General features: G+C 42.3%; 2 protein-coding genes across 2 annotated transcripts in view; both read left to right on the top strand.

The window, feature by feature from the left end:
• The first annotated feature begins 3,357 nt into the window (after window positions 1-3,357).
• LOC118916796 (sperm-associated acrosin inhibitor-like) lies at window positions 3,358-6,613 on the top strand. The gene is made up of 4 exons (XM_036894050.2): window positions 3,358-3,424; window positions 4,366-4,412; window positions 5,425-5,540; window positions 6,427-6,613. Exons 1-4 carry the CDS (start codon window positions 3,358-3,360, stop codon window positions 6,470-6,472), a joined length of 276 nt encoding a protein of 91 aa, XP_036749945.2. The 3' UTR covers window positions 6,473-6,613.
• A 7,715-nt stretch (window positions 6,614-14,328) lies between these two features.
• STK32A (serine/threonine kinase 32A) overlaps window positions 14,329-26,223 on the top strand; it is a 108,095-nt gene continuing 96,200 nt past the window's right edge. Inside the window, exons 1-2 of the mRNA XM_036894647.2 lie at window positions 14,329-14,444; window positions 18,146-18,292. Of these exons, the coding sequence (XP_036750542.1) occupies window positions 18,241-18,292 (52 nt within the window). The 5' untranslated portion in view covers window positions 14,329-14,444; window positions 18,146-18,240. The remainder of the gene's footprint in view (window positions 14,445-18,145; window positions 18,293-26,223) is intronic.

Raw genomic sequence — 26,223 nt, forward strand, 5'->3', positions numbered from 1 at the left:
TGACAAGGCAATTTGCTTTAAGACAAATACAGGCTTGTCACAGTTGGAAAGTGAGGCAAAATATCCCAAAGAGAGTATCAGTGAATGTGATTTCTCAGATGAAAGTAGTATTTTCAATTTTACTGAAGTGGATAATGGCACATGCCCTCCAACAAGAGGCATTCTAAGCATGCCTATCTCTAACTCTGCAGGGGTAAAGTTCATTAGCTGACCTTGTTTTTCCAACTGTAAACAACTAGAAAACGTGATTACCAAGCTTGCCTCTGGCTGTCAGGTTTATAGCTTCTTTTGCTTCCTAGATATTGGAAATTGCCTGCTTCTACAGAATCCTATGGTCAACTTTCCTGCCTACACTGGTCTCCATATATTTGATGCTTTGTTCCAGTATCTAACAGGATCTCCTAAGCACCATAAATTGTGGAATATTGGGGAGCAGAAGACATAAGCATGTAGTTCAGCACTTTCCACCTAGAGTTAATACTTGGAACCTCTAAATGTACAAGTCTGGGTGTCCCAAGTTCACCCACCACCACTTCATATAAGCTGTTCCACTTGGTATATGTCATATATAGCAAGAGATTCCACAAAAAGGTTTCCAAAATTTCTCATTTGCAGAAATGGACTGAACTACAAATTATACTAGAGAGAAATAATTTCTTTAATACATTCAGGACTTAAATAGGAGATAAACCATGTTTGTGGATGAAAATTCTTAAAGAAAACAATAGAAATTATGACTTCATTAATTTACAACTTCACTAAACTATTTTAATTTGATTCCCAAATGGAGAAATTTTGTAACTGAACAGAATCATTCAAGTGCATATATTTTATATGCATGTACATATTTAAATGTGTGTGTTGAAACAGGAGTATTTAAAATGGCACTCATTTGACAGGTTGGAGAAACAAGTATGCTTGTAATCTGTCTTTCCATAATAAAATATTACAAGGGTTTTGGAAATTTGGAATTACCTATAACATATAAGCTGCACATATTATTTAACTTAAAATTCAACTTCAAAAAGTCTAGAACTAATTGAATGAGCTTATGATAATCTGCACAACTATGCTCATTACAGCACTGCTGGCAAAAGTATGTAACAAGAATACCTTAAAAAGAATTGTGTATATTTGTATATATTTACATGAAGATATACCATTGACTGTTAAATGAAAAAAGCTAGTTGCAGAGAATATCTTGATTATGTCCTTCTGTCTCTATTTTTTTTATCTATATAGCCTAATTTTTTTTTCTCTCTCTCTCTCTCTCTCTAAGCCAAAATTTTGAATTCTCTCGCAGCTCCGTCTTCCTATTGTCTTTTTCTCTGTGTGTCTGCATCAAATCTTCTCTTTTATAAGGACACTTACGATGACATGCAGGGCTCAATTAGATAATATATAGAGAGAGATATATATGCATATATATATATGCATATCTACATACTATGTATATATCTATATGTGTTATTACATGCATATGTTGGTATCTATATAAATATGGATATGCACATGCACATATATGCATATATCTATACATACATACGTATATATTTACATGTGATTTTAGTATAGTTGTATATTAAATATTTGTATATTCATATATGAATATTTATGCATAGTAAACATTTTTAGAGCAGATGCATCAAATAATCCACATATCTAAGAATCCTTTCAGTCCTTTTAGTGGTTAGTTTGAAAAACCTGTGGCCTTCTGTGCATCATAGGCAGTGTCTCCTGCTCTTAGTAGCTGTTGATCAATACCTGTCAGTGAAAAAGTCCAGTGGGTAGAACATAAGAGCTTCAAAATAATTTCAACTCTAAACTTCAGTTTGACTTTCCCTCAACTGTCATGTGTCAGAAGGATTTGCCTGCACAAATGTCCTTCGTGGTGTCTATGTAAATATTTCAAAGAGCTGGTATAAACATAGTAGTCACTTCAATAAAGGAAAAATTTTTTCACTTACTTAGATTTTGCATCCTTCCAGTAAATGGGCACAGAATAGTGCTAGACTCAAAGGTTCTTTTTAAACCTTGGCTTTCTTCACTGATTTAAAAAAAAAAGTGCAGGTTAGATTTGGGTAACAAATATAAGTCTAACATATAACCCAAGAGCAGACTGTTCTAATATTTTATCCCTAATACTTATGAGAAATTATTCTTCTCATATTTAAAACATATTTAAAGGAAATTGTGGGTTAGAAAGTGTGAATACCGTGTCCACGTTTCTCAGCAGTAGATGAGATTTGCACTCAGGACTTTCATTCTCCAAATCTCTTTCCAGAGAACCAGACGATATAAAGCAGATCAGATAAGTAACTGTTTACATCTCTTCCTGCTTCGAACCCTGCAGGTGGCCCACTTCACACTGAGGTTAAGATCAAATCACGCAACACACTCCACGTAGAGCACCGGTCCCGTGTGGTCCGGTCTGTGCCGTCCCTGAACCCTCTTTCCCTCCCGTCCTTGACACTCACGCTCTGTCCCTACCCACGTGGGGCCTCTGCGGACACTCCTGGCCGTGACGACGGGATGTTCCCCCTGGGGAAACGGTTTGCGAGGAACACAACTCTCTGCACCAGCGGTCAGGACTTCATGGATTCTCCACCGATCGCAACATAAAAGGCTCAATAAAAACCAGCTCTGCGACGGGGCGCACCGTGCCCGTGTCGCCGAACACGAAGGGGCTGCGGTGCCCCGGGGCGCAGTCCCCACGCAGCCTCCCGCCCCTGCCCGGGCTCCCCCACCCCGCCTCGGGATCCCGGCGCGGCCCCGGCCTCCTCCTCCTGCCGAGGGGAGATCCGTCCGTTGGGGGTGTCCGGGGAGGCGTCCCGTCCGAGCACCGGGGGTCCCCCGAGGGCCTGCCCCCCCCCGGCAGCCTCCTGGGGGACCCGCAGGGGGCTCCTCGGCCGGCGGGGAAGGAGGAGGGGAGGCGAGCGGGGCAGGCGCGGCCCCGGAGCTGCAGCCCCCGCCCCCTACGGCCTCCCGGCCCCGGGCCGGCCGTCCCCGGAGGGGCTGCTCCCACCTTCGGAGGGAAGACGGGGGCTCCGGGCGGGGTCCCGTCGGTGCGAACAGGCTCCTGGCGGGCTGAGCCCAGCGCGGGGAGGGTGAACGAGCAGAGAGGCCTCGTCCCGGGGTTTTTCTCAAGTCTCCCGGAGGCCTTCCGTCCACGTGCATGTCCTGCTGATCTGCGGTTTGGGGTAAGAAAAAAAGAAATAGTTCGCTGTGGTTAGGAATCTGTGCGGGTGGAGGAGACCTTTTACCTGCGACAGACTCGCGTTTGTGAGAGATGGACGACTTGTCCCCGCACCTTGTGGCATAAACATTCCTACGGGTTTTTCCCACAGACTTGATAAGATGCATCTCTTCTCATCGTGGATCAAAGCTGTTTTCCTCGTTGCCCTGAAATTTCCTCTTTATTCGGGTGAGTAACATTATCAGTCCTGGGTGAGGCAGGCATTCCACGTGGCTTAGAAAACAGGACTGGAGGGGCTTGTACGAATCTGCGATACTTAAACTGGCAGAATCAAACCGGGTATGTTACAAATGCCTTTCTTGAAATTGTCTCAGGGGATTGCTTGCTTTTTCTCATTTCCCACCTTAGAGCGGTGGAGATGAAGAGGTGCGTTGAAAAGAGCCATCAGTATAACTCACCTCTGTTCATCTGTGACTCAAGACATTTGTTTGTTTGTTTTTTTCTTTTTTACTTTGTGGAGGTCAGATTCCGTGGTAGCTAAATGCAGAATGTGGGCAGTGATGAGGTCTTCTAGATCTAGGCCTCCTTGACAGTCTGGTTGGTTGTTGGTGAGTCCTGAGCCCACTAAAGTCAAGGCGTTGTGGGAGACAGCTTGCTGATTCTTCTGCTGACAACTTACCTTCCTTAGCGCAGGAGGGGCCATGAATTTCAGACCAACGTACCTTTAATGTATTGGTTAGATCCCTTATATTAGGCCTGCATACTAATTAATTAAGTAGTAGTTAATTCCTTCATATTAAGTGAATTTATGCCAGGCATATTAAGTTGCATTAAGCAAGGCATTGTATTCTCTGTGATGTCTTATCTGGAAAAATGAGAAACAAACTGTGGTATTTTTGGAGGTTTGGTGATTATTAAAAAATACGTAAAATTATTTTTCACAGAGTGAAATAAATTTGGAAATTTTTTTTTCCAGATTTGGGTTATTCCATGAATTTATTGTTTTGATACTGCCCCTTACAAGGCTCACCTCATGTGCAGGGTCCTGAATAGGCAATTGACATAGCATTTTGCTCTTAGAGGATATAGGTACTTCCCACCAGGTCCTCTGATTATTTTCCCTTCTTCTGCTGCTTCTTTTTAATTTATCTTTTGTGTGTTGGTTGCAGAAACGGCTTTTGTACCTGCACTAGACATTCGTGACATTCGTGAATTGGTAAGTTTATATTGATTAATTTGGGAATTGAAATAAGTAACTTAATTTTTTTGTATTGTGTGAACAGCAAATTTCAACAAACAAAATGTACAACAGAATGATCCTTTAAGAAGTAAAAACAAAACAAAAAATCTTGTTATTAGTATACTAATTCTAGAAATAAACCTTGTCAGACATATAAAACTATTTGACCTTATAGACAAGGTAAAAATATTCCACTGTTTAAAAATTCTATTATTGGGCATAAACCTTGTTATATACAAGCATATGATATGGGCTAAAGGGAGTTTAATGTAGAATTGTTTATTCTAGCAAAATGAGGATTTTTAAAAAACAACTTTCCACTTAAAGATGTGTAAAATAATAATTTTCATGTATATAGACATACATATGTACAAATGAAATATGACATAGAGGTGGAGAAAATGAACTACAGTTCTAAACATCTGAATAGATGAAGGCTTCAAAGATGTTTAAAAAGCAGTTCAGTAAGAATACACACAATATTGTTTATTTATGTAAATTACCAAACCACCAACACTAAACAAATTCCATGTTTATCTAGAGTTATATATACACATATGCAAATACATATATATGAATACATACATATGTGGTGATCATGTGACATTTGACACTACTTTATCATCTAGTAGTGAAACTATTTAGAAAGACAAAGCAATTATAAAAAATTTCAGTTTTATGATTCCTTGTGGTAAGAAACAATGGGGACAATCTGACCCAGGTATGAAAGAAGTGGGGCAGAGCGGCTAAATTATAAAAATACGCTCAGCCATTTGCTTGTTTTTTTTAAAAATAATTTTGGGTTTGTGAAAAATATACCAATGGTATTTTATGTCTAAGCGAGTTGTGGGTACATTGTTTATTTTTAAACCTCAGTATAGAATATATTTCATTTTGATACATGATATTTTGTATTAAGAATAAAAAACATTTTGCTCAAAAAGTTCACTGTCTGATAAATTTTATGTTGTCTCTTTATGTTTAACAGCCAGGCTGTAGTGTGTATGCAGACCAACCACATTTTTGTACAAGGGAAATGGATCCAGTCTGTGCAACCAATGGCCAAACTTATTCTAATAGATGCGTGTTCTGCAGTGAAAAATTGTAAGAACACAAGAGTTATATTGGCTCTTCCAAACTAATGAAGAAACCATCACAAAATGATAGAAGACTCCATGTTTCTGATAGTACATATGGAAGAAATTGTACTCTGTAAAACCCACAGAAACACACTTGTACCTTTTCCTGAAGTTCTCATTTCTAAAAGTTGTTTCATATTTGTTCTTTCTAATATAACTCTGCAGGACATTACACAAATATAGAAATCAACTAATTTAACTTTTTAATCACTATGACTTACTAATGGCAGTCCAATGATCAATATAATGTAATTCCAAAGTCCAGATGATAAATGATAATCTCCATTATGTAGCTTCAGGCTACAGGGAACATAACTGGGCAAGAAACCCTACTGACTACAGAACTCTGAAGTCCATTACACAGGCCCATTTATGTCAGGAAGAGACTCCTCTGATGGTCCACTCAGTCTCCTGAGCTTCACGATAGACTGCAAACCTTCCTTAGAGAGCAGGGCATTCGAGGGCACTTCCCTCCAACCCATATCCTTCACTCGGAAGGAGTTTGTAATCTAAAAGTCTGGTCAGCCTCTCTGCCTCCCCACTTCCTCTTACAGGTGTTTCCTCCAATTAATCCCGAGAACCACCAAGACAATCTGTAAGCCTCTCCTCTCTCAGGGATGGCAGGTCCCAAGACTGAATCAGGCCTGAGTATGCAGGAGAGTCAAGCAGCCCACAGGCTGAGGGGCGACATGTGCAGAGATGGGGGGCAGGCGGAGCCCAGCTGTCTGTGAAGTGGGACACGGCACCTCCACACTGTCCCACAGTCTAATCCTCCTCTTTGGGATGTACGCAGTGCAATATCCAGGTAATTTTAAATGTTCTTCCATTAATTTATTTTTCTTTCTTTATAGAGAAAATAGTGGAAAGTTTGAATTTAGTCACTATGGTGCATGCTGATTCTGTCTAAACTACACATTCCTATGGCTTTTATTGCAATCCTATTTCGTGATGGATTCTACAGCCAATTAAGGTTCTGAAGTCCTAGATGACCAAGCAAAGCCTTCTATGCTACACAAGATGGAACACAGAATGATGAAGAATTTATCCAACTCAAGAACCTGTGATTGAAAGATTCTTATTCCCTATGTCCAGTTATTCAATTACAGTTAAAAAACAATTGTGTTTGATAACATAAAATGTAAAGCAATTTAAAATCATAAGTATTTCAATCAATAAAATGTTAAATATTATCTTTATTAAAATACCCTTTCTTCCCTTGGTTAGTGGGTTGAAACACATGAATACTTTTGGCAACTATAATTAAGGAAACATTTTCAAAGGTGAACAAATAATATATTACTTGTGTGTTTCTTAAAAATACAGACACCTGGGCTTCCCTTTATCCTAAAGAATCAAAACCTCCAGAAAAGGGATCTGGAAACTTGAATTCTAACATGTACTCCAGGTTAATCTTATTATCACAAATGTTATGCAATATGGTCTTAAATTCTAAAACATAGGTCATGTCTGTAATTAAGTGAATTGCAGAGCTACTTAAAGATTTCTGAGGTTTGGGAGAAAAAATTATATTATTTTCCTTCCATCTCACAAATCATTCAAGGGACAATTTGGTGAGCCTATCCATTTGGTGAGCCTCTCCATCCGTCAATCAAGAAGAAGCAGTCCTTACTTCTCTAAGACGCTCATTTAAAGACAGCACTTGGATGTGTATTGAATAAAAATGTGCTTTGAGTAAAGGATTTTACCTTTAATTTCCCAGACACTTTAAGATATTTCATAATTTCCAGGCTTGACTGGTACCCTGGATTATTTCATATTTGCCTTTTCTAAACTCAATAAAATAGCCTCCAAAAATAGAAAAGTTCACAAAAGCCTAGGAGAAAATACCTCTAACTACAATACGAGCAGGCTGGACTGAGAAACAATTTGTGTCTAAACAAGGCAACTTTGTTAGGGAAGACAATGCTATCCCCCAAACTCTGCAGATTTAGGCACAACATTCCAGGACAAAATACATGCATTAATCCAAGGAAACTTAACATTCATCCTAAGCATGAAAAACATATTTATAGATTTTTAAAAATATCTCCCTAGGCAATTAAAAAAAGAAATATAATTTCATCAGACATATTTTCCATTGTCAGAGCACAGCTCCATGTCATTCCCTTCACTTCTGGGTCACATGTAAGGCCAGCTCATTGCAGAGACATCCTTCCTGGAAAAACACTAAGAGGAAGGAAGGAGACGGGAGATGGTAAGTAAACACTTATTTGTTTGCTCTGCTCTCCAGGGAAATATCAAGTCTACTGCCTGCTCCCTCTACCTGCTCCTGGACATGCTAATACATACGTGTGTAGTGTGTGTGTGTGTGTTTATGTATGTATGCCTGTGTAGTAAAGGCTGGGGAGGGAACTGGTGTCTAAAGAGTTATGTTAAATTATTTATTAGTGAATAGTCACCCTGTGCCTCACGCACTCCTTTATTTGACATCTCACGAGAGTGAGGCATAAACTAATGATGTAGAGAACAAAGGCAAACTGTGTCTGATTTCTTTATCACACACAACTTCTTTAAGAAGTTGAGTCATTTGTGTATTTTGACCTGTCATTCTCTCTTTAAGGTTGTATTTTTAATCATTATATTTAGAATACAGAAGATGGGAGTAAAATTACATCACCATCACCACACACTCCCACACACACATGCCATACAGAGAGGCAGCCTATAGTATGATGACAATGATATTGATGGTAAACCAGAGCTCGGAGTTTGGGGAACTTATCTAAATACTCGAGTTTCCATTTTCTGTCCTGAAAACTGAATAACCTACAGGTTTGTTGGTGCAGATTAGATAAAGTGACAGGCGTGCACGTTGCCTCTGTCATATCCAGGAAATCGCACTTGCTGTTTTCTTTGTGTGTAGAGCCTTCCTCCTCCACAAGCTGGCCACGCTAAAGATCCTTGCTTTCCTTGAACACAAACTGCCCTCTCTTGCCTGTGCAGCTTTGCACATGCTGTTCCCTCTGGCTAGAACACTGTCGTTTCCTTCCCTTTGCACAGCCAACTTGCACTCTACCTTCAGGACTGAGCTGAGCTACAATTCTGTGACACCTTTGCTGACACCTCTAGGTTATATCATGTACTTTATTTATGTGCTCACAGAACACCCTAATTTCTGTTACCAAGTCCCTGCCACCCTATATTGAAATTGCCAGCTAACTTCACTGCATTTTTAGCAGATGATGAGCTCCTTAAAATAAGTATCTACCTTGTTCAGTGCTGTAACCATGTCTCCCAGCAATAATCTTTCAAGAGTCAGTGCTGATGAGGGTGCAGTGAGATGAGCATTCTTCCACAATTTTTGTATGAAAGAGAGATATTTGGTATAATAACAATAATGCAACTATTATGTACCAGGCATTGCACTGAGTGCATTCATGCATTATTGCATTTAATCATCCCAGCGCTCTTTAGGAGTAGGTATTGTACAGATCAAACAACAAAAACTCTCAGATTCTAAATGACTTGCACAAGGGCATGAAACTTTAGGTGGCAGATTCGGGAAACCAACCCAGGTCCATCTGACACTAGCAGTACTTTTTTGCAACAACAATGCTTCACTGTGCAAGTTTTCTGGAGAGCAATTATACTATCCACCCAATGAATGCTGTGGAATAAATGGGCACATGTGTGTGTGTTATATTATATATTATATATGTGTATATATATATATGTATATATATTAATGCATGGATATGTTTGATACTAGGTCTGTCTTTTATTTGGAACACTAGAAATAAAATATTCCCATTACGTCTTAGGACCTCAGGATTGCTTTCCTCTCAAACAATGCCAGGCTCACAGGCTGAGTGGCGAAGACAGCATGATGTGTCTCTGGTCTCACTAGGATGCTTGCTCCCCAGGAGTGGGAATTGGTTTATTTATCCCTGGGTCTCCAGCTCCTGCCATGGTACCATCCCCACTGCAGAAAAAGGGTAAACAGCGCAGGAGTGGGTTGTTAAAGAAACCATAAACTTGAGGTTACAGAATTTGTAAAGGCAGTTTAGAAACCAAGCAACAATTATTCAACGACATTGGAAAACATGCTGGAGGGTCTTTGCAAAGATTGTATCTGTAAGAAATCTTTAGGAGGTTATGGCATGCAGTTTCTAGGAGTGACTTATGAGAAGTGGACAAATCAGGTAAAACTGAACATTGAATTGAGACCAACAAATATTTGAGAATTTACTAAATACAAAGCATGTGCTAGGATTTTATTATTTATTTTATAACTAAGGAGACTTTTCTTAATTGCTGTAAGAGAGAACTCATGTTCTCAGTAGCCGTGGATAATTTGCGTAACAAACCAAGAGGAAATAAAACTTTGTCTTATGTGGACAGCGCAGAGCATCTTACTAAAGCTCAACACTAATGCGTCCATTTTCCTGCTTAGCACAATTGAGGGATCCGCATTGCCATTATGTTTAAACCTCAAGCTATTTTCCACAGTGTATTTTTCAGATTTTTTTCCCATCTTCTCAGTCCTACCAAACACCTTATATTCTAGACTAAACTTCGTATATTCCTCCCAAAATATGCCTCCAGATCTGAAATGCTTTGCTCTCTATCTAGAGACCCTCCATTTACCCCTCAAGACCCAGATCAAATGTCACCAAAGCCTCTGGAACCTTCAGGCGGAACTAACCGGTTGGCCAGCACCCTTCGCTGCTCCCACCTGGGCACCGAAGGCTGTCAGGCTGCAGTCAGGGTGCAACCCCAAACCCACAATCCTCATGCCCAGCGTCATTTACGCGTCTTTGCACCCTTTAACCGTAGCCCTAGAAAGGCCCATTTAGGTCACAGGAATGGTTGGAGCTGCAGTGCATCTTCTTTGTATTTTCCACCTGGACTAAGAAATGAAAAGAATGATGGAAACAGACAAACATTTGTTGTAACACTTTTTATGTAGCAAACACTGGCTCAGCACTGGATATATAAAGGTGGATAAGACAAAAGCTTTCCTGCCCTCGGGGAGCCTGCGTTCGGTGGGGTGGGGCGAAGACATACAAAGAAGTTACATAAACAAATTACAGTTCATGATGCGCATTCATATGGGAAAAACGAGTGTAGTGGAGAATGGAGGGGGTATGAGGAAACAGCTTTGGGTGAGGGGCTGGAGGAAGGTCTCTGAGCTGGAGAAGCGTGAGCTGAGGTCTGAATGATGAGAGGGACAGAGCCATGTCCGTCAAGAAGAGCCGCTCAAATGTCCTGGGGTGGACACGGATCAGCCCGATCTGCGAAGGGCAGAAATCCGGTGCGACGGGAGTGGAGAGAGCCAAGGGCCCTGATCCGACATGAGGTTGGAGAAACTGGCAGAGAATGGACTGTGTAAGGCCTTGTGTGTCGGATAAAGACTGTCACTTTATTCTAAATGCAACGGGACCTAGTGGAAAACTTTAAGCCAAGAATGGGTATGACTGAATTGGTGTGGTATCAATGTTTATAAGCCATGATTAAAGACAATTTTTTTTTTGTAATTCTGGGTTTCTGACAGTATTTCCTCACTTTATTTTCATTTCATTCTCCTTTCCACAAGGGGGCTCCAGAGATTGTCATAAGTATCCAGCCTGCTTAGTCTCCCAAATAACGGGCTGTCTTCTCAGTTTCTCCACAAGCTCTGGTTAAGACAGGAATACTGACAGGAGAGTATGAACAACTGAAAAACTAAAAGATTAAAACACAATCCGCTTTTTGAAACAGGTCTGCATTTGACAGTTTGCATATATTAATAAGAATCATAGTTTTTCTGTAAAACCGATTGTACGCCATCCGTCAGCCTTTACGTGACTAAATACATTAGGATTGACTAGTTTTCCTTTAAGCAAAAATGACTGAGCCCAACAGAAGAAAGATTTGTAGAGCAGACTGGAGAAGTATCAGGGAAGGACTTGGCGGCTTGCCCAAAAAATGGCACCCTTAACAGTCACCACTTTTGGCCCAGCACTGTGTTAAGTATATTATTTTATACATTACCTCATTCAATGCTCCATCAATCACGGCTGACAGGAATGTCCATTATCCCCTTTCCCAAAGTTGGAAAATAAGGCTCAGGGCCATTGAGTGACTCGGCCAACATCTCAGAGCTCTTGAATGGTGGAGATGGCATTTGGAAGAGAGACGGCTGGACTGCACAGCCCTTTATGCCAACGAGGACACTAATACGCAGAGACTTACAGGGACTTCGGTTCTAGTCTCAGTTCACTTTCTTGTTATTTCTGTTTTCTTAGTGAAAAAATGGGTGCCATTATCTCTGGGGGGTGGGCAGGTAGATAATAACGCAAGTCCACACATTTACAGGGCATCTCCAACACCATGAAGATAATCAAAATGTTGCTCAAACTGCCAGATGTTAAACAAAAACTGGATTTTCAGTCAGGTCCGAGTTCTGCCTTAAAAAGAATACCCTCTCGAGACTAGAGGTCACCAAAGGGAAGGGGTTGGGGAGTTGGGGTGGGGAGGGAGTGAGAAGGGGAGGGATTAAGGAGCATTATGATCAGCACACATCATGCAGGTGTATCACGGGGAAGGCAGTGTAGCACAGAGAAGGTAAGTAAGGACTCTACAGCATCTTACTACACTGATGGACAGTGGCTGCAATGGGGTGGGGGGGGACTTGAAAATATGGGTGAATGTTGAAACTACAATATTGCTCATGTGAAACCTTCATGAGATTGTATATCAATGATACCTTAATAAAAAATAAATATAAAAAATAAAAATGAAAGAAAGAAACCCTGCCATTTGTGACAATATGGGTGGACCTAGAGGGTATTATGCTAAGTGAAATAAGTCAGGAGGAGAAAGACAAATACCATATGACTTCACTTATATGCGGAATCTACAAACAAAACAAAACAAAATGAACAAAATAACAGTAGAGTCACAGACAGCGAGAAATGACTAGTAGTTACCATGGGGGAAAGTTGGGGGGCTGGGGGAGATAAAATTGATGAAGGGGATAAAGAGGCACAAAAATGTCAATCATGATATAAATTAGTTACAGGGATGAAAGTACAGCACAGAGAATATAATCAAGAGTTCTTTAACATCTTTTAAGTTAACAGTAGCTATCATTTAATAATGTATATAACTGTTGAACTATTATGTTGTATAACAAAAGCCAATATGATATTAGATATCAACTATACTTCAATAAGGGTATTTAACTTAAAATATTAAAAAATTTAATTTAAAACAAAATAAAAGAATACCCTCTCCTAAAAAGGAATTCCTTTAAAATTCCTTTTTCTAAATTGCCCTCTTCTGGAACTTCCAAATACCACCTTAAGTGTTCATTTAGAGCATCTCAGGCAGGTTCTTCATAAAAGGTTAGCAACATAAGCTAAGTTTCCACCTGGCTGTGCCACCCGTTCACTGTGCAGCACAATCCCTTCCGAAGGACCCCAAATGCAAAATGAGAGATGAAGTTCAAGTTTAGTCCATGTTTTAAATTACTAGAGTAGACTATAGCCCATGGCTGAGATACTTGAGAGAAAAGGAAAGGGGGATAGAGCATAAAATATGACAAGAGAGTTACTCTGAAATATTTAATAAGTAAATTATGGCACTCTTGACCTCAAAGTGACTATGGACGTGTTCAGCAGTATCAGCGGATACGTAAGGTGCGTTGGACGCCACCCTAGGGGCTGGCACTGAAGTGGTGGGCGAAGCAGTATGGTTCCTGCACGCTGTGAAATTTTACATCTGGAGAGATTTTAAAAATGGGTGCCTGAAAAATACGTTTCAGCCACAGATGGATTTTGTTCAACCAACACAGTTGTCAACATTTTTAAAAAATACCAATGTTTTAAAATAATGGGAATTTCAACAGAAGTTCTCGTTTCTAGCTCCTTTTTTCAAATCGGAATGTTTGGCAAGCTGAGCTGGCGTCTCCACATGGCAGGGAGATGCTGGGGCTGAACAAGCTGTCGCGACCCCACCGGAAGGCCAGAGGTCACTGGCCGTCTGCCCCGCCTCACCACTGCCTGCAGCCACACAGCCTCGCCATTGCAGTAAGCGACCCAGGTGCCAGCTCTCCGGGGGCTTCCGGGTAGGTGACTCTTGGGTCGGTAGGAAAGCAGTAAGGCATTTCAATCCTGTCACTGCAAACCGGAGCCCGGGGAGCAGCTGGAAGGGAACATGGACACTGCCCGGGGATCGCCCTCACCTGCGCCCCCGGCCCCGGCCCCCGCCGCCACACGCCGAGGTCCAGGGTGACAAGATGCACGGGAAAAACGGGACCTGGGGGTCCAGAAAAGGTTCTCTCCATTAATTGTCAGGCTGGACAAGTGCTTGCCTTCTCGGTGCCTCGATTTCCCCGGCACAGAAGGAGGGAGTCTGCTAGACCAGCACCACTAAAAGAGCCTTCTCGTCGGCGCCTGGGAACTCCTCCCCCCCTGGGGTCCCCGCCACCCCCGGAGGACGTCCCGAAGGACACCTTGCGTCTCCCCGCCTCACATCTGCACGCCGCGCCCGCCGCCCGCGAATGCGCCCTCCCCGGCCGCGCTGCCCGGGGTCCTGCGGGAACGGCGCCCCCTCCAGGGGCGCTGGGCTGGGCCCGGGAGGCTGGGGCGAGGGCGGACCTGGACGCCGCCTGCTGGCCGCTCCCCGCCCCGCCCCGCCCGGGAGCCGCCCTCCCGGCGGAGCAAAGAGTCCGGCGGCGCTCGGACCCCTCGGCCGCCGCAGGTGCCCGACCCGGCCCCGCGCTCGCAGCCCGCAGCCCGCCGTGCGCCCGGCCCGGTGGGCGCCTCCCCGCCCGCGGCCCCTGCCCGGGCCCGTCTGCGGCCGCCGCTGCCCGGTGGGCGTAGCCGAGCTGCTTGGCAGGCGCGAGGGGACAGCCGAGGTCTAGGTGAGTGGTGGTCCAGGTTGTTTTCTCTGTCTCTTGAAAAGCCTGCTTACTAAGGGCACGGTTGGGAGGCTAGGAAGTTAAAAGGTAAGAGAAATAAGACAAAGACAGGCGATCAAGATGGCCCATTACCGCCAGAGAGGGCCGGGGGCAGCCCTGGCTTCCTCGCTGTAGGGCACTGCTCCTCGCGGGACCAGACACAGACCTCAGGAAACATTTACAGGGTGGAGATAAGTGCGGGGCTGTGTTTCTGCTTGTGACTCGTACCCAGTTTCTAAGCAAGCAGAATTGCCTTTGATGGGTGGCTTCATCTCTACAAGGATTTTTCTGCCAAAAGCAGACAGATTTGAACAGTTTGCACATACGTATAATGTGGTGTGTTCACACAAATGGACTGCTATGCAGCTCTTAAAAAGCTTAAATCAGAGCTGCAGAGATCCGCCTGCCTAGATCCCAGGAATAGAATGGTAAATGATCACAGGAAGATGCAGCATATACCTACTCTAAGATGTTAAACGTTTAGGTGACTTAATTTAAAACACATGTTATGTTGTAAAAATCATAGAAAGTAGACTGTAAAATATTCACGATTCATGACTGTGGCTGTCTTTGGGAAGTATAAAAAGGGAATTCGTTTGGTCTCAGGGTTAACCTGCAAATAGTGTTTACTTATAATTGTTAATACAATGAAGCCAAGTTGACAAAATATAAACAATATAACTAACTGAGCGTGGTGTTAACTTGGGTGTTTTTCATGATATTTTCGTTCTTCCCCATATTTCTAAATATTTCTCAGTTTGAGAAGTTTTGTTTCTCAAATGCAATCAAAATAAATTAGGTCTATGCACAAGCTGTGGCGGTGAAACCTAAACAGGTCCATCAGAAGTTGCAAATTTCCTGCTTCAGGGCACAGGGTCCTAAGCTAAAGGTGACACCACTTTACCTAGGGAGCCTGAGCTGCTTAGGACGCTCACCTATCCACAGTCCCCAGAAGTACAGGCCAAAGGTCAAATGTTGGCATTAGAGAATGAGTCTGCAGTTATTCATCTGATAACTTGGCCAGGTCAAGGTAGATCTGAAAATTCCCTGTGGTCCTGTAAGACGCGTCGTCTTTCTCTTATATTTTCTATGTTTAGGATATTCATTTCCATGGGTGGTGACTGTCTCTTGACATCTTGAAACGATGCTTCTGTAACACTGCGGACTTAGTACCAGAAGGCCGGGAAGGGCGTAGGGTCTGATAGAAGAGAGTCCTATAGTTTTTTCCTGGCCCCGTTCAGCACAGTGGAAAAGATGCGTCTGTGTTTTCCTGCCAGAGAAATGCTGATTTCTTTCTGGATATGAGGACAAGTTATCTAATCTGGTCAACCACTTGGGGAGAAAAAGAGATTGGGTTCGGAAATGGATTGGGTGTGTTGCGTGCGGTGGAGATGCCAACACTGCATTGTCCCATCCAGCTGGCCCTTTTTTACATCTTTTCTTCCTGCTAAAAATCACTATTTCTTTGGTGAACAGAATTGCACATCAGAATGGAACTCCAAAATGCGGCAAATTGTGATGATCTTGCTCGTTTTTTCTCTTTTTGATTTGACAACTTGCGAGGTCAGCTCTTGGTACATTTTATGTTGCAGGAAGATGGCTACTTGAGAAAAGCCTGAGGGGTGAAGAAAATGTAAGAATGACAGGATTGGGGTGTGCCGTGAAAACCATGCGTACTGAGGTTTCACACACAAAAAAGAATGTAGTCCTAAGACTGCAGTGTTAACAATTGCAGCTCCTTAAAAGTCAATGGTCACTGCAGACCAGTCCTCGCTGATGTCAGCGGGGCTTCAGTCCTTACTATTTCGCACCTATTCTGAGAGGCCCTAAATGCGGTACTAACACACACAGGGCACCCATTTGCTCTCGTTCCCCTTTTCCGCTGGGATGAAAAGCCCTTTGTTTCTTCAGCCTGAAGCAACAGTTGCCTTCTTTTTATCTTCCTGATCCTAATAACTCCCAGGAGCCTCCTCCACCACCTGTTACCACCTGCCCCTCCCACCTCCTCCCCTGCCGTTTAATTGGTTGCTTCCTAATTGCTGACTCTTTGCTCTGTATTTAATGATTCTTTTAAAAGTGCGTAAGGCACTGTGCCAGCAGTCAGCTTTTAGTATGAAAATCAGCATTTCCTTAATGAGTCTGCCTTCCAAATGAAGGCTTAGACTTTCCTGATGGGAAAACGAGCTTTTCTTGGTAGTCTTGCTAAAGGTGCTTCTCAAGTCTTTTTTCAGTAACACATTTTAGCCCAGGTTTGCTTGGGACACTTTCTTCAATTCTGCCTCTAATCTGTATTTCCTTCATGGGCAAAAAGTCCAAGAGGAAGTCAACAGGTGTCGAATTTTAAAACCAAAATACGATTAAGAAATGTGCTACTAGTAACACTGACGCTCTGCAAAGTATGCGGCAGGCTTTGTGCTCATTGTTCTATATACACCGTCTCATTAAGTGTGAGCAGAATAATTTGTCCCACGCGTGGGATTTTCTCAGGCCATATACAAAAATCAATTTCAAAATACTGTTTTGTATAAAACCTGGATCTTTATCCTTTTTCTTTTCTCTCTCTCTCTTTTTTTTTTTTTTTTTTTTTGGTGGACTCCAGATCTGACCTGTGAGCCCATATTTCCACTTGGCAACCGTCTTCTAGATCTGAGAGTAATGAATGCCCTCTTTCAGTGGAACCTAGATTTTCCAGGTGACCAGTTATCCCACCCTGTGCCCAGGCCTTCCACCTGGTGCAGCTCAGTCACATGCATGTCTGCCTGGCCCTCTGGGCATCTGAGCATGTGACTGACCACTGAGGGAGGTGCTGTGGATTCTCACATGTTACAGATGAGATGTTAACTGGCCCCAAGCTATGGTCAGTGTCAGTTTAGACCCAGAACTGGCTGCTGCCTCTCCTTACCAACTTCAGGCAAAGTAAAATTCCTTATGATTGTGTTTTAAAATGTACATTTTTTTCAGGACTTTTAAAACTTTTATTTAATTCGAGCTTCCGACTGGCCAACAATAATTGAGCACTTGCGCTGTGAAAATACTTTAATAGTGACTCATTAATCACATTTAATTTGCCTTTGAGGTAAGGAGCAATTCCCATCTTCAAGTTCAGGGGAAAAAAAGATGTTTAGCAGAATTCAGTGCCTTGCTGGTGGAGTAAAGCCCAAACTCAGAGCTCGGTCCTTTCACGGTGCAGCACTTTCCATGGCAGGAGGGAAGGGAAAGAGAAGGCATGTTTATGCCTAAAAAAATATTAAAGTTGTCGAGCACACCTCAAGAAATAGTTTTAAATTAACTTATTTTCTCAAAAAATATGGAGAGTCCCAATAGAATATTTGTATTTTATTGTTGTTACTAAAGTCTGTAGAGAACTACAAATGACAGTGGCTTAGACTTGACAGACGGGTTTTTCTTTCTCATGTAACTCAGGTTAAAAACTTGCCTTGCTAGTTAGAAAAATATTTGGCTTTCCTCCTGTTTGTACGTCCAGATGCACTACCGATAGTGGGTTCGCCCAGATGCCCGATGTTCTCTGTTACTTTGGAAATCCTAGCCAAGCACAAACAGTTCCACTGCAGGGGACAGAACTGGTTACTGTGTGGGCCACCGTCTGTACTCAGGGTACCGAGGGGACACCAAATTGTAAGGATTCCGTTCTTTTTCTCCCCCAGAGATCCAGCTGTGGCCTCTGGATCCCTCTGAGGGAAGATGAGTATGGCTGCCAGGATAATGTAACTGGGAGATCCAGGTCTGGGCAGACTCGACCATGGGGGCCAACGCTTCAAGCAAACCGCCAGTGTTTGATGAAAATGAGGATGGTAAGAAATGTGTGATAACTGCGCATAAAATATAGAATTGTGCAGAATTCAAAGCTCTTAGTTTCATGAACAAATTGCAATGTGAAACCATGGAAAACAAAAGAGGTTGAACTGCAAGGGTAAACCCCAGGACCACGGATGCTGATAGCTGGATTACCTTCCGCTTTCCACTGCCCTTGGGCAGCTTTCTGAATCACAGCTGCTCCTATGCCCTTTGTCCATAGGGAGCTGTACTCGGGCACCTGCTAGATAGAAGCCCTTGAAATTAAATGACTTGTTTGTTCTCTGCGCTGTTCCCTTGATGGTGCAAGTTACCCCTACTGCTGGTTATGTTATCAAATTGCCTGTGAAAGATAATCCGTATTTGTGGTATTACAGAGTGGAGTCATGCGAGTAGGCGCCTTCTGAGCTCCCACTGGCATGCTTCAAGGTCCTCGGCAAATCCCGCAGGGCTAGATCATAGGAGGAAGTAAATGTTTTATGGGAGAAACAGGAGACTTTTAAGTTCGGGCTCAGCAAGAAGGGAAGTAGATCCTCCGGTCATCCCACAGCGAGGCAGGCCAGAAGCAGGAGTGAGCCTCCCTGTGCCGCTGTTCCTCTTACAGTGGGAGTGTGGGCACCTTGTCAGTGCATTCAGGGTGGAAACTGTTTAGAGGTTGTTGGGGGCAAAAGGCAGCCCTGGGTCCCAGCTAGTAGGTTGACCAGGCCTCCCAGCGGGAGCCGTGGAGTCATTTCCAGGGAGTTCTGCTAACGGGACAGCAAAGAAAAAGAAAGAGGAACTGCAATTCAGGAGACACAAGCACCTGTCCTACGGCCAGCGACCTGTGAGGCTCGAGAAGCATATTTCCGCACCGTCTTCAATTTCCTCATCCATAAAGTGAGAACAGGGTACCTTTCAAGTTCTTTTTCAACTTACAACATTTATTGTTTTTGAGGTCTTAAAGCCACTTTGCAAAAACTATGAAGCAACATTTAAACCATCAAGAGAAGGGTCTTTTGTCAGACCATAAGCTTGAATGCAGAAAGCACTACAAGTGACAGTGGCTTAGATGTGAGAGATGGGTTTTTCTTTCTCATGTAACATTCTAGGCCTGAGTAACCCAAGCAGTAGTGGCTCCGGAGGCTCAGGGGCTCTGACAAGCTTGCTTTGTCCCCCGTATCCCGCAGGGTTGCCACCCCCTGCAAATGCAGCCAGTGGGGACGGGGAGGGCAGGGAGGCTGAGCCCACTACTTGTAACCCTATCATCTGGCCACTGCTTGTCAGTTTCATTCACACGCACACACCTAGTTAAAAGGGAGGCTGGGAAATGTCCTTTGTTATCAGGTGTGGCCTGTTCTGTGTTGTTACAAAAGAGGGGGAGAATTAGCTGGTTGCCAAGGCTGGAGGACAACTAGAAGCCTGCTACAATCTTAGTTTTTGAGTCTTTGAATGGACCCTTCCGAACACAAATACCCAATCAGGATGCCTTATTCCCTGCTATTCACTATCAATTTAGAGGGCGTCATTACTACCTATACAAAATATTGCAAAGTAATCCTGAAACGAAATAGTCAGAAAACAGCCTGAAGAAAACTTTTTTCCACTCTTACTCCTATTGCCTTGCTTTGCTCTATCAAGTAGTAAAGGCAAGAGACTCGTGATGCTGTCGGAGTTTTCTGTCCCTAAAATGGCCTTGACAAAAGCCAAGACGAATAGGCTCGGCTTCCCTTTGTTTGGTTCGCGGGGCTCCTGTGGACTCGGAGCTGATGTCGTGCATGAGGCTGGTCCTCAGAAAAGAGAAGCCAGCTTCATGCTTATAACTTGCTAGGAATATGTGTCATTGTACGGTATTAGGATAGCATTATCATGATTCTTCCTTCATTCAGCCAGCCTTTCTTCTCATGGAATGCCCAAGAAAGTTGTGGGCCTGAGGGATTGTGACAAATGGGGAATAAGGATCCACTTTTTATAAGAGTACCTTCCAGGGACTCTGGAAAAACTAGGTTGGAGCAGTGAGGTTCAAGGAGCAAGCAAGTCCTTCTTGACACCCTCTAGGTTCCCACCTCTTTGTTGTCCAGCCCCTGACCCGATGAGATAAGACTGCAGCACGAATAAAGAGATGAGCTGAGCAAAGCAGTGTGTCCATGCTTCCTGGGGGCGAGGTCCTGGGCCACTTACACGCACAGGTGCAAGGCAGAGGTTGAGGGGCACATCCCCCACTAGGAGCCTGTCGCCTGCTGGACACGAGGAAAAGAGAAGGGAACGAGTCAGCCCTTGCCCTGGCCTCATGGAGACCATGTTCTAAGGGGGGAAGGCAGACAATAAACAAGCGAACAACAGAACCACCTGGGTAACTTCCGGCGGTGCTTTGGTGTCACCAAGGAAATGACTCTGAAGGACCCTATGGAGAGTGACAGCGCAGTGGGGGGACGGCCACTTAAGGGCGTGGTTGGGGCTGGCCCTTCCCGAGGAGGTGACATCGGAGGTGAGGCCTGAAAGGTGGGAAGGAGCCACTCATGTGACAAGAGACTAATCCAAGCACAGGAAAAAGCAAGTCCGAGGTCCAGCAAATGACCAGGTCGGAAATGAAGAGCCACCCGTGTCGTGACATCGTGAGGCACCCACGTCTGTGTGGGGCAGAGAGGCACTGTGCTTAGCTGCCATATTAACTTGTTTATAAGATCATTGAGTTTGGGGAGGAAAAGTATGGCAACCTGGACACTTACATTTTTTTTTTTAGTCAGTAAATCCTGTAATTGTCTCCTTTCATGGCTCTGGATTGACTACAAGGTAAAATTTTATTTGATGGCTATGAAGCTTCCTACCAAGAAACCACCAGCACACGAGCAATGGCTAATCAAAGAACATGAAGGCCTACATCATTTTTTATCTCCATAGTTTTATATAAATAATCAAACTGGGCCAGAATCTAGGGCACTTAAGTGAGCCAATTTAATTAATTTTAAAATATTGCTGAAAAAACTCCAGTATGTGATGAAAAAGCCTGTAGTATTTCCTCCAAAGTGTTTGTTTTTCCCAATATATAGATTTGAGAAGAAAATCTGAGCCACTTTTCCCAAGTAATATTCAAGATTTCTTTCTGATTGGAAGTGTTCGGTTCATTTGGAAGGTAATTAAGGGATAAGGTAAAATGTTATTGGATGTCCCTTGGGATAAACTGTTCTTGCTAGAATTGATCCTGACACTTTGCATTTCATATATGATAATATCTTGAAAGAGTAACGTAGTCACTTATATGATCTGTAGTGAAAATAGAAAGTAAGATTTACAGTGTGGCTGAACAGGTATGCTTACTTGATTACTAAGGCAGCTTTTACAAAGTAGATCTCAAGTTATACTACTATTTTGTTTTGTGGCTCTAGCTTTTATATGTTAGTGCAAACCTAAGTCCTAATTACTTTATTGCAGTAAAATGTACACAACAAAATGTACCATTTAAAACATCTTAAAGTATACAGTTCAGTGGCATTAAGTATATTCACATTTTGGGGCAACCATCACCACCATCTCTAGAACCTTTCTGAACTGGAATTCTGCACCTATTAAACAATTACTCCCCATTCCCTTTTCTCCAGCCTCTTGCAGCCATCATTCTACCTTAGGTCTCTATGAATTTAACTATTCTAGATACCTTATCTAAGTGGAGTCATGTAATATTTATCCCTTTGTTCCTGGCTTATGTCACTTAGCACAAATGTTTTCAAGGTTTGTCCATGTTACTGCATGTATCACAATTTCATCCTTGTTAAGACTGAAAAATATGTATTGTGTATATATCCCACATTTTATTTATTCTTTCATCCATAGACATTTGGTTGTTTCTACCTTTTGATTGTTGTAAATAACGCTGCTATGAATGTGAACATGGGTATACAAGTGTCTTTTCAAGTCCCTGTTTTCAGCTCCTTCAGATATATACTTAGAAATGCTGGAACATATGGTATTCTTTCAGTTCTTTCAAGGAACCAGTATACTGTCTTCCACCTAATTATGTTTTGTATTTTGGTAATGGGAGACTGCCTAGCATAATGGGCTAAAAGCATAGGCTTTGTTAGTAGGAAGATATACACAGGTTCAAATCTCAGCTGTGTCACATCACAGGCTAATGATCTCTGTGTTTCTAAGGGAAAAATCAAAGAGGATGCAGCCTGATCAACCATTATCAAATACAGAATCAGTTTGACTAATTTTAAGGTGTTCTAAAGGGACTCAGAATACTGCAAAAAGTCTCCAAACCTAAACAATTACTAATGAATTGATTTGGGAGAAAAAACCTTTCTATTGTGCAAGTTATTAAACCTCTGTAAGCTTCAGTTTCTTCATGTAAAATGCAGGCAATGATTGGGTATACTTCACTGGGTCATTATGAAGATAAAATAATTCAAGTAAAGCACTTAGGGAGGTGTCTGAAGAAGTACCCACCCAGTGAAAGCTAGTTCTATTATTTACTAGCATCAGAGTCTCGGAGCATGAACTTTTTGAAGTCCTTCAACTTCTACAAGAAACAACATTGATTAAGTGCAACTCCATAGATGCCACAGATGTGAGATTATTCACAATTCTATCAGTGGAATTGCAATTGACAGAATGGCAGATTTTATGGGTTCTGTGAAATACCAAGTAAAAGCTCTCTAAAGAGAAGCCAAGTTCCTGACTTCACAAAATTAAACAGGGATAATCTCATCTGGTCTCTCTTTTGTCCTCCTTGGGGTATTTGTATTTTCAGTTAAGCTAAAATCAAGAACTCACTGGGCTGAAAAAAATCAAACTTTACTTTTTCTGATTTGAGCCTAAAACTGACTATTTAAATAATTCAATTCAGTCAACAGACATTGTACTGTGACATCACCCCCATAGCCAACTACCATGTGGATACCCTAAGAAGTAATTAATACAGAGACATTGTAAGTTTCAGAAAGACAAGAAGTGCAAGTGATACTTGTTTTCAGTATTTGTAACTTTTCCTTTCAATCTGCTTCATTCCCTCTCTCCGAATGCATGGTTTTTGTTGGTTTGATTTGAGGGATTTTTTTTGCTTTATTTTTAAAAAATCAACATGTTAGAAGTCCAATCATTGAGGTTTTCAGAAATTATTTCATTACAGGAGAAAGTGGACTTGCTTATAATGTTGGCAACAGAAGAGAGTCTTGCAGTTGTTATAAGAGGCATGTGTCTGCAAACGTATACAAAAAATATACAGTTGATCATGGATGGAGCTAGAGGGTATTATGCTCAGTGAAATAAGCCAGGCGGGGAAAGACAAGTACCAAATGATTTCACTCATCTGTGGAGTATAAGAACAAAGGAAAACTGAAGGAACAAAACAGCAGCAGAATCACAGAACCCACAAAGTGACTAACAGTTACCAAAGGGAAAGGGACTGGGGAGGATGGGTGGGAAGGGAGGGGATAAGGGCAGGGAAAAAGAAAGGGGGCATTACGATTAGCATATATAGTATAGTATAGCATATATAGTATAGTGCGTGGGGGGCACAGGGAGGGCTGTGCAACACAGAGAAGACAAGTAGTGATTTTACAGCATCTTACTACGCAGATGGACAGTGACTGTAATGGGGTATGTGGGGGGGACTTGGTGAAGGGGGGAGCCTAGTAAACATAATGTTCTTCATGTAATTGTAGATTAATGATACCAAAATTTTAAAAAAATTAAAAATAAAAAAGAAGTATACGGTAAAAAAAAAAAATGTACAGTTGATAAAGTTGGTTTAGTTCAACCAAGAGACAACTTTCTTCTGGAGTATTACAGCTAAGAAAAGTTGGCCTCAGGTTAAAAAGCTGCTACAAAGAGTTCATCAAAGCCCTGAATTTGCAGACAGAGTTCAATTATTGCATTATTCTTTGGACTTGCTGAAACTCAATGTTCTCTTTTCATTTGGCGATGCTCTCATCTCCTAGGACATGTGACTGCTTCCAGCTCTCTGGCATCTTCTTTGGCCACAGAGGCAGTGGCTCCTTCAAAATGCTGGGCCAAAAAAATTGGCCCCCGATTTGCAATCCAAAAGAAGGGGGAGGTTCCTGAATTGATTCCAGCAATGAAGGGCTTTCAGAATATTTGTTCTTTTAGTATCTATGCATTGCATATTTGCACCAAATTGAGTAAGCAAATGAATTTCAGACTTTCCCCTCTCAAACTTGATTTATGTTGTCTTATATCATTTACTATTTTGCATTAGGATGATTGAAAGCATAAAAGGAAGAATTCTCTCGTAAGAGTTGGCTTCTTAAAAAATTAAGTCATCTTGTATGGTCTAATATTTATTAAGGCGTTTGTCATAAATAACCTCGGGTCCAACAGTTTATAGCACCAAACACTTTTAACTTGTGAGGGCTTTTCATTGTTTATTTTTAAGTAACACTCATGGTATAGTCATTTCTTATCTTACCCACAGCTATTTTTCATCTTCATCTTGAAACTACCTAGGTTGAAAAATATGTAAGCTGGTTTCAGTTTTCAGGCTATGTGATTTGTACAGCAAGCCTGCAGTCTTCAGTGAGAATGGGAGTGAAGGCCTTCAGAGGATCCGCCTTCTGATGGGTGGCCTTGAGGTGTAGACTTAATAACACTGACCAGTGTTAGCCATCAATTCACCTCTGCGGGTCCTATGAATTATACAAGGATTTCAACGATGCATTTCTATGTGACCATCCATGGAAATTTCATTTGGAAACACACACACACAAAAAGCCAGTGATGGAATAATACTGTTAGAACAGGACATTGAGCACAGTTTATATGGTTAAGAGGACTGGAAAACTTACAGATTGTTAATTCAATACTGACATAGGCTTTATTTTCTCCTCCTGAACTATTTCATCTTTCCTTTTTGGAGGCATATTTATAGTAAAATAAGTAATAACAATACTTTGTTTTATACTTGAGTAGCCTGCATTTTTTATGTCTGAGAATGATTTAAAGGAAGGGTTGGCACACTATTTCCGTGATGGGCCAGAGAATAAACACATTACGCTTTGCAGCTTAGACAATCTCTGTCACAACTACCCAGCCCTGCCATTGTAGCATGAAAAAGCCTTGGATAACAAAGAAACAAATGAAAATAGCTCTGTTCCAATATTTTATTTATGGACACTGAAATTTGAATTTCTCATTTTTTCTTATCACAAAATACCTATTTTTCTCAAGCACTTCAAAAATACAGAAGCCATTCTTAGCTTACAAGCCATGTAAAAATAGACAGGGGTTTTGATTTGGCCTGTGGGCCATACTGTGCTAACCCCTGCTCTAAAGCATACTGCAAACATTTATCTGCATGTGCTGGGGGCCCTGTGATGCCCGTCTGTAACCCTGGAGACTGAAACTGAGGTACTGGGCAAGGAGGCCGATCTCTGTTCTCTGCAGATGCTTCATAAATTCACTTCACTGTCTTTCTTCGGGTTGTTCAGTGCGAGCCAGTGGAAGTACTTGGACCAATAAATCTGTTTTAGAGGGTAAAATGTATTATTTTTGTAGTTATATATGATGTGATGGTCCACAGACTGGGTTCAATAAAATAGGTACAACCTGTAATTTATCTGGAATATTTCTAGGTAGAATGTATTCCCTACTAGGGGCATTCATTCAAATGAGGGGCTTCTGACAATTGTGGGTACTGATCCCCCCCCCTTCTGCCCAACTCTTCAACTTCACAATTTGCTCTAAAGAAATAGCCAGTGTGTTTCTGACTTCTGAGCTAACTCATGAACTGGGGTCCAGGAGGCAGGAAAAGAAGCCGTTGGTGCCCACTGCTTGGTCTTGGCACCAGTAATGGGCGTCAGTAAATCCCGGACCCCCTGGGACACCGAGTTTCATAAAAGGGAAGTGCTGACTATGCAAACAGATGCCATCAGTTGGCCTTGGAGGCTGCCTGTCTGGGGAAGTTCCAGATACTTTCTTAAAGGACCTGCCAAGCTCC

This window comes from Manis pentadactyla, chromosome 13, assembly GCF_030020395.1.
Source record: "Manis pentadactyla isolate mManPen7 chromosome 13, mManPen7.hap1, whole genome shotgun sequence".
NCBI classification, from domain to species: Eukaryota; Metazoa; Chordata; class Mammalia; order Pholidota; family Manidae; genus Manis; species Manis pentadactyla.

Bases quoted from the DNA above. Each gene is read 5' to 3' on its own strand.
- LOC118916796 (XM_036894050.2), top strand. From the start codon at position 3,358: ATGCATCTCTTCTCATCGTGGATCAAAGCTGTTTTCCTCGTTGCCCTG. The intron at 4,413-5,424 runs GTAAGTTTATAT...TATGTTTAACAG, and splicing joins TTCGTGACATTCGTGAATTG to CCAGGCTGTAGTGTGTATGC. The intron at 5,541-6,426 runs GTAAGAACACAA...CTTTCTTTATAG, and splicing joins GTGTTCTGCAGTGAAAAATT to AGAAAATAGTGGAAAGTTTG.